The sequence below is a fragment of the Orycteropus afer genome, unplaced genomic scaffold (assembly GCF_000298275.1).
Source record: "Orycteropus afer afer isolate SDZICR_OR568_19922 unplaced genomic scaffold, OryAfe1.0 scaffold00236, whole genome shotgun sequence".
NCBI classification, from domain to species: domain Eukaryota; kingdom Metazoa; phylum Chordata; class Mammalia; order Tubulidentata; family Orycteropodidae; genus Orycteropus; species Orycteropus afer.
In genome coordinates this window covers 1,894,637-1,906,556 of record NW_006921823.1, presented here as the reverse complement: position 1 = coordinate 1,906,556, position 11,920 = coordinate 1,894,637, and the positions used below count along the sequence as shown (strand labels likewise).

The following is an 11,920-nucleotide window of genomic DNA, read 5'->3' as shown; positions in this document are numbered from 1 at the left end:
TTGAGAAAATCCAACACCCATTCCTGATCAAAACTCTCAGCAAAATAGGAATAGAAGGGACATTCCTCAACATAATAAAGTGCATATATGCAAAGCCATTAGACAAAATTTTTCTCAATGGAGAGAGACTGAAACTATTCCCCTTGCAAATGGAAACCAGACAAAGGATTCCCTCTATTTTTATTCAATGTTGTATTGGAAGTCATATCCAGGCAATAAGGCAAGAAAGAGAAATCAAAGGCATCCAAATTGGTAAGGAAGAAGTCAAACTATCCTTATTTGCTGATGATATGATTGTGTACCTAGAAAACTCAGTAAAAAATCTCCTGGAACTAATTGAGAGATTTAGCATAGTGGCAGGATACAAGGTTAATATCCAAAATCCAGTTGGATTTCTCTATACTAGCAGAAATTGCTGAGAAAGAAATAAGGAAATCAATACCATTTACAATAGCTACCAAAAAAATTAAATAACATGGGAATAAATCTTACCAGGGACACAAAAGACCTGTACAAAAAAACTATTTAAGACTACTTCAAGAAACCATAAGACATCTACATAAGTGGAAGAAATAAACATGTTCATGGATAAGGAAGATTGAACATTGTAAAATGTCCATTCTACCCAAAGCAATCTATACATTCAATGCAACCCCAATCCAGATCCCATCAACATTCTTTAATTATATGAAAAACAAATCACTAACTTTATATGAAAGGAAAGAGACCTCAGATAACCAAAGAATTGTTAAAGAAGAAGAACAAAGTAGGAGGTCTCACACTCCTAAATCTTAAAACCTACTGTACAGCCACAGTAGTCAAAACTGCCTGGTATTGGTATAATGACAGATACATAGACCAATGGAATAGAATTGAGAACCCAGATATAGATCCATTGACCTCTGGTCAGCTGATCTTTGACAAAGGGCCAAAATCCAGTAAATGGGGAAGAGATTGTTTAACAAATGATGCTGGGAAAACGGGATATCCATTTGCAGAAAAATGAAACAAGATCTGTACCTCATAACATACACAAAAACGAACTCCAGATGGATCAAAGACTTAAATGTGAAACCTAAAACTATAAAGTTCCTCAAAGAAAAACTAAGGGCAAATTTAGGCAACCTAATATTAGTGCAGTGCCTAAGGCACTTGACTGCTAACCACAAGTCTGGTGGTTCAAACCCACCAGTCACTCCTCGAAAGGAAAGTTGAGCAATCTACTTCCATAGTGATACCACCTCGGAAACCCAAGGAGGGATCACTATGAGTCAGGTCCGATTCGATAGCACATAACAACAATATATGGCAATAAATAGACTATGAAACATAACCCAAAATGCACAAACAGCAGAAGACAAACTAGATGAGTGGGACCTTCCAAAAATTAAATTTTTGTGTGCTTCCAACTTCTCCAAAAGAATCAAAAGAGAACCTACAGATTGGGAAAAAAATATTCAGCAATGACATATCTGACAAAGGACTTATCTCTAAAATTTATAGAAAACTCCAACACCTCAACAGCAAAAAGACAAATAATCCCATTTAAAAATGAGTAGAAGACATGAATAGACACTTCACCAAAGAAGATATTCAGGTGGCCAACAAACATATGAAGAAATGGTCACGACCATTAGTCATTAGAAAGATGCAAATCAAAACAACAATGAGACACCATCTGGCCTCAGCACTAGTAGCAAAGTTCAACAAGACAGAAAGTGACAAATGCTGGCAAGGATGCAGAGAGATTGGGACTCTCATACACTGCTGATGGGACTGTAAAATGGTAGAACCACTGTTTAAAGCAGTATGGCGATTCCTTAAAAAGTTGGAATTAGAGATACCATTTCACCCAGCCGTTCCATTACTAAGTATATATCCTAAAGAAGTGAGTGCCATGACAAGAACAGATATATGCACAACCGTGTTCATCGCAGCACTATTTACAGTAGCCACAAGATTGAAACAACCTAGGTGACCATCAGCTGAAGAATGGATAACCAAACTATGATACATACACACAATGGAATACTGTGCAACCCTAAAGAATAATGTAGAATCTGCAAAACACCACATAACGTGGATGAACTTGGAAGACATTATGCTGAGTGAAATAAGGCAATCACAGAAGAACAAATATCATATTAGTCCATTATTGTAAAAAGTCAAAGAAAGGTTTCTATATGGAAGGAAATTTTCTTTGTTGGTTACCCAGGGTAGGACAGACGTGAGGGAACACTGTTAGATAGGTAGAGATGAGTATTGATTTGGGTGAAGAGAAGGGCAATGTACCAAATGTGAGTGATCAATACGGTGGCATTGTGGAAGAGGAAGACATGGAGAGTACATGGGAGGTACAGACAACAAAGATGAATCCTTATGCATATACAGTACTGCGTTGTCAGCTAAGGCAAACATTGATATATGGTTGGATAGATGGGTGGACAAGCTGAACTATTAGGTATATCTCTATGGGGGGGAGTTTGCCCAAGACTATGTATAGAGTTGGCAGACAATGTTTCTACAAGTGTATTTGTATGTTCTGTAGGAATTTCCACATATATAGAACAGCTGAAAAGGGGCAAGGTTGTTGTCATTGTGGGCTTGTGACCATAGTCACAGAGGACATCAAGCTCAATTGGCATAACATACTACACAGAAACACGGTTCCACATCCTACTTTGGCGAGTAGCAACTGGGATCTTAACAGCTTGTAAACAGCCATATAGATGCAACAATAGGTCTCTTCGTCCAGAGCAAAGGAGAAGGAAGAAATCCAAAGATGCATGGAAACAATTAGTCCAAGTGACTGATACACCATGTGATCCTCAGCCTACATGACTATGAGACCAGAAGATCTAGATAGTGCCCAGCTACCATTGTCAACCACTTGGAGGGGGAGCTATATAGGAGATCCTCGATAGAGTGGGAGAACGTGGAACAAAACTCAAAATAATTTGGAAAAAAAAAAAGGACCAGATTTGCTGGTCTGATGATCGAGCCTGATGGAACCTCTGAGACTGTGGCCCTTAGCTGCCCTTCAGGTCAGGGAGTGAACCCCCTTTTGGGACTTCCGGCCAAACAAAAGACAGCCATCTGAGCTGAACATTTACATTATGTAGATACACTCCTTGGAGAAATCAATCATGGGAGAATAGAAGAGCTGTGTATGCATTGGGAGACAGCTGGGGGGGCAGGAGTGCATGGGAGGGAAGGACACAGGGAAGAGGTAACTATGGGGAGGAAGTGGGAGGGGAGCTGTTGCACTGTGGCAAATTGTAGTCAATGTCATGAGGCAAAGTGTATATAAGCTGCTGTATGGAAAGTGAATTTTCTCTGTAAACTTTCACCCAAATCACAATAAAAATTTATTTAAAAAAAAAAAAAGTCAAGGAAAAGTTTATATATGGAACCAAACTTTCTTTGGTGGTTGCCAGAGGTGGTAGGGGAAGGGAAGAAATACTATAAAAAGAGAAAGAAAAAAAAAAATAGCTACTTTAAAAGAAGAAAATCATTGCCAGCAACAGTTAAGGAGGCCTCAGTTGGAATAATTGCTCTATGAAACTGCCCTCATGTAGATTCATCAAACAGTATTTTGTGCTCCTGCTCTTGAATCTAAAAAGCTGGTGGGTAAATGTTTAAATTTTTTTTCAAAAGAACAACAGAATTAACACAAAATTAACTTAAAAAAGTGCCTTCATAAGTATGTATTCAATAAATGAAAAGTCGTGCTTAAGTATAAGGTGAATGCCTAGATTGGAGAAAGTCACTTCTAGTATCAGCATGCTGTATCTTTAGCCACATATGCAACTAAAGTCATGATATTCTATCAAAGTTATTTCCACTTGGGAAGCAAGTCACTCAATAAGAAATGACTTCCATTTACTTAAGACTTAGATTATTTGATTGCTGTTGCTGTTGTTGTTGATGTGCCATCGAGTTGTCTCTGACTCATTGTGACCCCTCCTTGGGTTTCCGAGGCAGTATCACTATGGAAGTAGATTGGGCAACCTTCCTTCTGAGGAGAGAGTATTTGATTAGGCATTATTTTAGTTCAGATTTAAAAATATATTTTCATGATAAAACTGTTCATGTGTATGCATGTTTTTGTTTTTATGAAATTGCTTAAGTTACTCTATCCCTGTTTTTGACATTTTCTCTGTCTCTTATTTGTCATAGAACTAATTCATGATTGTCTGGAAAATTGGCTCTGTGAGTTAACTGACATGTGATTCCTTTCCCTTGTTCCCATTAGTGTTTGGAGTCTTGCACACACTGTTCAGTAAACAACTCGAGAAAACCAGACCTGGCAGGTTCTGCAGCACTCAGCTCACAGAGCATTTGGAAAAGGCTGTCTCTGTGCAGCCTTGACATCTGCGCCAAGGGGAATGGAGAAGTTCACATTTGTGTTTTCATGAATTCTTTTTATAGCCATGAACCAGCTGTAGCTGGTTACAGTTACCCTGAGCCGGCTGTCATTGTGCAGGTCTCTTACGCAGGATAAAAGCCTCTAATGGAAACAGATTTTGTTACTCATGTGCTATCATGGTATGTGATTTAGAATACAGGAACTCTTTGGATGCTATTCAGATTCTAAAAAACAAAGGAGGAGAATCAACTATATATATATATAGCTTTCCCTATGAAATTAGCCCATCCTTCCACCTTCCACATTTTACCTTCCACTGTTAAAGAGAGCTAGATTTGGCTACATAGAATATTTTCCCGTCAACATTTTAAAAATGGGTGGAGAAAGTTGTTTTTTGTTCCAGCCCAGCAGGGAATCATCATTTTATAGGCAGTAGAGAATAATTTACTCAGCCATTTATAGCTAAGTGAAACAGAACTGCTCATATTGCTATAGATATTCGTGGCTTGACCAACATGATAAAAATTAATATTTTAGAAATCATTAATCTCTAGACAGAAATTATATGTATAGAAATGGAATGGGAAAGGAGAAACATTTTTCATGGAGAATATTTATTGCTTTTTTATGTAGCTTGTTTTGGGATTAAAGGATAAACCAACTTAGCCAGTATTCTAAAGTAGCCAGAAGTCTGTGTTGTTATAGTTAGGTGCTATCGAGTCAGCTCCAACTCATAGCAACCCTGTGTAAAACAGAACAAAACGCTGCCCAGACCTGTCCCATCATCACACAATCCTTGCTAAACTTGAGCCCATCGTTGCAGCCACTGTGTCAATCTATCTCTTTGAGGGTCTTCCCCTTTTTTACTGACCCTCAGCTTTATCAAGTATGATGTCCTTCTCCAGGAACCCGTCCACTCTGACAACATGACCAAAGTAGGTGAGATAAAATCTGGCCATTCTCGCTTGTAAGGAGCATTCTGATTGCACTTCTTCCAGGACAGATTTGTTTATTCTTCTGGCAGTCCTTGGTATTTTCAATATTTTTCACCAACACAATTCAAAGGCATCAATTCTTTGGTCTTCCTTATTCATTGTCCAGCTTTCACATGCATATAAGGGGCATCTTAGTCTTCAAAGTGATTTCTTTGGTCTTTAACACTATAAAGAGGTCTTTTGCAGCAGATTTTTCCAATGCAATACATCTAATTTCTTGACTGCTTCTTCCATGGGTATTGATTGTGGATCCAAGTGAAATTAAATCTTTGACAATTTCAGTCTTTTCTCCATTTATCATGATGCTGCTATTGGTCCAGTTATGAAGATTTTTGTTTTCTTTATGTTGAGGTGTAATCCATACAGTTAGTGCTTCAAATCATCTTCACTTTCAGCAAGCAAGGTTGTTTCATCTGCATATTTAAGGTTATTAATGAGTCTTCCTCCTATCATGGTTTCACATTCCACTTTATGTGGTCCAGCTTCTCAAATTATTTGCTAAGCATACAGATTCAATAAATATGGTGAAAGGATACAACCATGACTCACACCCTTCCTGATTGTAAACCATGCAATATCCCTTTGTTCTCTTCGAATGGTCTCTATACAGGTTCCTCATGAGTACAATTAAGTGTTCTGGAATTCCCATTCTTCACAGTGTTATCCATAATTTGTTATGATCCTACAGTCAAAAGCCTTTGCATAGTCAATGAAACAGGAAAATATCTTTCTTGTATTCTTTGCTTTCAACTAAGATCCATCTGACATCAACAATTATACCCCTCAATTTAAGCCCTCTTCCAAATCTAGCTTGAATATCTGGAAGTTTCCTGTCAATACGCAACGGTTTTTGAATTGTCTTCAAGACAGTTTTATTTGCATGTGCTATAAATGAAATTGTTCAATAATTTCCACAGTCTGTGGGATCACCTTTCTTTAGAACGGGCACAGATATGCACCTCTTCCAATCAGTTGGCCAGATAGCTATCCTCCAAATTTCTTGGTGCAAACAAGTAACTGCCTCCAGTGCTGCATCCATTTGTTGAAATTTGTCAGTGGTTATTCTGTCAATTCCTGGAGCCTTGTTTTTTGCCAGTTCCTTCAATACAACTTGGATTGCTTTCTTCAGTACTATTGGTTCTTAATCATATGGTACCACTGAAATCATTGAATGTCTAACAATTCTTTTTGGTACAGTGACTGGTATTACTTCCATCTTCTTCTGATGCTTCTTGCATTGTTCACTATCTTACCCATAGGATCTTTCAATATTACAATTCAAGGCTTGAAATTTTTTTTTTTCTTTCATTCTTTCAGCTTGTGAAATGTTGAGCATGTTCTTCCCTTTTGGTAGGGCTCAGGAACTTTCTGGATCAGTCTCATCAGAAATTGGAAAATGTATCCTACTCTTAAACGGAATGTATTTGCAAAAGTGAGATCTAACCTTTAAAAAGTGTTAAATGATTAAATCTTGAAAATATTAGGGTGAAGACTCTTCCTCTGACAGTCACAGCAGCTATTTGATGAGCTAAAGTATCTCTCACAAGATCCTAGCCTAGCTTGAGGAAAAATTTTACTTGATTCTCTCTGACTCTTTCTTTTCCTCAGAACAGTGTATGATATTATTAATCAAACCAAACCTACTGTCAGCAAGTTGATTCCGACTCATAGACACTCTCTAAGACAGAATAGAACTGTTCCCATAGGGTTCCCAAGGCTGTAAATCTCTATGGAAACAGACTGCCTTATCTTTCTCCCATGGAATGGCTGGTGGATTCAAACTGCTGAACGCTTTTGGTTAGCAGCCGAATGTTTTAACTACTGCACCATAGAGCTCCCTATGATAGTATTACCAAATTAGTAAGTATATGTGTTAGGATGCTAGAAGAAATTCACCTGCCATAGACCTCACAGAATTATTAAGAGTTTAAATGAGGCAACAAAGATGAGATGCCTAGAACTCAGTAGGTCATGATTTTGTCTTTCATTTGCAGGCATACCTGGGACATATTGTGGGTTCAGTTCCAAACATCACAATAAAACAAGTCACACTGATTTTTTTTTTTTGGCTTCCCAGTGTGTATAAAAGTTATGTTTATGCTACACTGTGGTCTGTTAAAGGAGCTCTGGTGGTGTAGTGGTAAGGCATTTGGCTACTAACCAAAAAGGTCAATGGTTCGGACCCATCAGCCACTCTGCAGAAAAAAGATGAGACAGTCCACTTCCAAAAAGATTAACAGCTTTGGAAACCAATGGGGGTCACTATGTGTTGGAATCTACTCAATGGCAGTGAGTTTTGGATGAGTGGTCTCTTAAGGGTGCAACAGCATTATGAAAAAGTTTGAAATTTTATGAGAATTACCAAAATGTGACACAGAGACACAAAGTGAGCACATACTGTTGGAAAAATGCTTGACACAGGGTTTCCACAAACCTTCAATTTGTAAAAAATGCACTATCTGTAAAGCTCAATAAAGCAAAAAGCACAGTAAAATGAAGTGTGTATGTATCTAGACCAGGGACTGTCAAATGTACTCTATAAAAAAGTCAAATATGAACTATTTTAGGTTTGGCAGGTGATGCCTGGTCTCTGTCATAATTACTTAACTGAGCAGTTGTAGTGTGCAAGCAGTCATAGACAATAATACAATGGATGTGACTATTCCAATAAAACTGTTCACAAAAAGAGGTAGGTAGCAGGCAGAATTTGGCCCACAGGCTGTAATTTGCCAACCCTTCATCTAGACAAATAAGGAAATTTCTTTGTCTAATATTTTCCTTTTACTGTCTTCAGATGATAAAAAAAGAATTTTCAATGACTTTTCTTTTACAATTCCAACTTTTCTACTGTTCATCAAAATAACACTTGAAAGTGTAAGTATATACTTAGGTATTCTGAAGTGAAAATTGAACTACATGCAGAAAAGAATATGTAAAATGGTGCAACCACTGTGGAAACAGTATGACACTTCCTTAAAAAGTTTGAAATAATAATACCATATGATCCAGCAATCCCATTATTAAGTATATATCCTACAGAAATAAGAACCATGACACAAATAGATACATGCCCACCCATGTTCATCGCAGCACTATTCAAAAAGGAAACAACCTAAATGCCCATCAATGGATGAATGGATAAACAAACTGTGGTATATACACACAATGGAATATTACACAACATTAAAGAATAATGACAAGTCTGTGAAACTCAAAACATGGATGATCCTGAAGGACATTATGCTGAGTGAAATTAGTCAATCACAAAAGGACGAATAGTGAGACCACTATTATAAAAAGTCAAGAGAAGATTTCACACCAAAAGAAACATTCTTTGTTACCAAGGATATGAGGGGAAGGGAGAATAAATCACTAAATACAGGTAAACACATATTAAGTTGGGTGAAGATAAAGGCAGTATACAGTAAGTGGAAAGTTAGCACAAAATGCCCAAGGCAAAGGAGGACTCTGAGAGGAGCACAGAGTTAAAAGTAACAGAAGTAAATACTATTACATACATAATCCTGCAATGACAGTAATAATAGTAGTCTATGAGCAAATACATAGATAAGCATACAAACTGGATAAATGTGGGAAGGCAAATGGGATGACACCTACAGATGCATTGTTTGACAGAGGATATTTCTACGTATGAATTTGCATATGCTGCAAATATATCCATGAATGTAGTCGAGCATGCATGGGGCAAAGTTGTGAAAACTAAGCCATGAACAAACACCTTGAGAGAATGAGTCACTGGGCCTGGGGGCTTAGGGGGCTCAGGACCATAGTCTGGCAGCACTATGGCACAGGTCATCTGGCACAACATAATCCATAGTAGTTACACTATACTTCGGTGAGCAGCAACTAGGATCTTAAAAAGCTTGTGAGCAGCCATCTAAGGTACACAACTATTGGCCTATCTCCATCCAATTCAAAGAATGAAGAAATCAAAGACACGTGGAAACAACTAGTCCAAAGGACTGGTGGACGTGCAAAACTTAGCTTCCACAATACTTAGACCAGAAGCACTATATGGTGCGCAGCTACTACTACTGACTACTCTGAAAGGGATCACATTAGAAAGTCCAGACACAGTGAGAGAAAAATGTGGAACAAAACTTAAAGTCATATAAAAGATCAGGCTCACTGGTCAGATAGAGACTAGTGGAACTCCCAAGACTATGGTCCTCAGTCACCCTTTAAACTGGAACTGAACTCACCCTCCTGATTCAACTTTCAGCTAAACAACAGGTGTATAAAGTGAACACTGACAGGTATAAACTCCTTAGAACAATTAACCATTCAAGATCAAAAGGGAAGCATTTACCTAAAGACAAAGCTCAGGAGGTAGGAGAGAGGGAAGAAGGAGGAATGGAAACAGGAAACACAGGGAGGAAGTGGGATGATGTTACATAATGAAGCTTGCAACCAGTGGCATGAAATAAAATATATATGAATTGCTGAGTGGAAAACTGTTTTGCTCTGTAACCCTTCATTCAAATCATAACAAAAAGTTAAAAAAAGAAAATAATATGTAAAATTACAGTGCTGAGTGTATTAATAATTTTCGGATAAAATAGTTCCTTCCTTTCAACTGAGGTCAAACAATGACATTTAGAAATGTTAGCTTTTCTTTACACACTTGGTCTCTCAGATATGTTAAATTACAAAATTAGAGAAATAACATCAAATTTATGAATCAAGATAAAGACAAAATCAAAACCATTGTAAAAGGTTTCATAAATCACAAGGAAGAGAAGGGGCACTGGGAAAAATGGAAGAACACTTAAAGAAAACATGTAAGTAACATAAAAATATGGCTCAAAGTAACATTAAATGTAAATTCTTTTTTTTAAAAAAAAAAAAGTTAAAGTGAGTGAGAAGAGGATCTAAATTCCAGTACTAGCTCTGGTATGGAACACTTGGTCATGTGACCTTGGGCAATTTGTTTAACTGCTCTGAGCTTTGATACTCTCAATATAAAATAGAGATGATAATATACTTGACATATTGTTTTATAGTGTTGAAGAGATAATGTGTAAAGTGCTTCTTAAGCTTTGTTTTTGTTACTAGTTTCCATTGAGTTGATTTTGAGTCAGGGTGACCCCATGTGTACAGAGTTAAACTGCCCCATAGTGTTTTCAAGGCTCTGACCTTTTGGAAGCAGATTGCTAGGCTTGTCTTGCGAGGTGTCTCTGGGTGAATTGAAACTGCCAATCTTTCAACTAGTATTTGTGTGCTTAACCTTTTTGCCACCCAAGGGTTTCATCACTTTAGATTGCTACAAAATACCATACTTGATTATATATGTGGCATACCTTGGTCAAGCTGCCATTTGATGAATGTGGTGGTTATGTTTGTGTGTCAACTTGGCTGGGCCTGGTTGAGTGGCTGGGCAGCTGGTGGTAGTTATTCCCCATCATGAGACTGGCAATGCACTCCATGGGGGGATCTACCACAAGCAGCTGAGTAGCTGCTTTGGGTATATGGTCTACTTTCTGTGTATAAGCAGTAGCTTTGAGAATGTTCTCTAGCCTATGGCATGCTTAGACCCTGCATGTAGCCATGTCATTGCTCAGCAGCCTGCTATGCTCTGCCAACCTTGGGACTTACAATGGACTTAAGTTAATGGCATGCTATGTGGTTTGGCAACATCAGGACTGTGCCTTTTTCCTTGTCAACCTTGGGGCTTCTCAGCCCCGGCAGCCAGCAGCTGTCTCAGTGAAGAAATGCCTCTAGCTCCAGTGGGCCAGGAGCAGGAGGCAGAGCTGAAGCCAAAGGTCGAAGGGCTTTCGCCCAGTCCCTGGAGCCTGGCACTTTGAACTTGGACTTAAAGCCTCCAAATTGTAAGAATAAACTTGTTTGCTAAGGCCTTCACATTTGTGGTATATTCCTGTCAGAGTGGCTCTAGGTAACCAGAACAATGAGTATACACTATACTCTTTAGACCAATAGAATTCAGGAGTATGTGCAGGTTCTCTTATTATCTGCACATTCATTTTGGCTGAAATATCTAGCCTCTGTTGTTGTTGTTGTTGTTATGTGCCATAGAGTCGGCCCCAACTCATAGCAATCCCTCCTTGGGTTTCCAAAGCAGTATCAATACGGAAGTAGATTGCCCCAACCTTCCTTCCATCTAGCCTTTAGTGGGCCATATAAACTAAATAAGGGAGCTCTGGTGGTGTAGTGCCTAAGGCATTTGACTGCTAACCAGAAGGCTGGTGGTTCTAACCCAACAGCCACTCCTCCACCTCAAAAACCCAAGGAAACTCAGCGAGGGGTCGCTGAGTCAAATCAACTCGATGGCAGTGAGGTTTTTTTATTTTTATAAGCTAAAATGCTCTAGAGGAGAGAAAATTAACTTCTTATTCACAAGATGCCATTTAACCTATCACTGCTGCTTTCTCTGTGTGGCTAGTCTAACATGCTTTGTTCTCATTCACACCGAGTGTAGGTTATATATATATATATGTGTGTGTGTATATATATATATATATAGTCCGGGTATTTTGATCTCCACTTAGGAATACGTAGCCCTAAGAGACACATATTA

The 11,920-nt window shown here is 38.3% G+C and overlaps 1 protein-coding gene across 1 annotated transcript in view; it reads left to right on the top strand.

Moving 5' to 3' along the window:
• Positions 1-11,920, top strand: part of SPIDR (scaffold protein involved in DNA repair) — a 737,299-nt gene that overhangs the window by 458,934 nt on the left and 266,445 nt on the right. Inside the window, 1 exon segment of the mRNA XM_042782083.1 lies at positions 11,270-11,278. Coding sequence (XP_042638017.1) covers positions 11,270-11,278 — 9 coding nt within the window.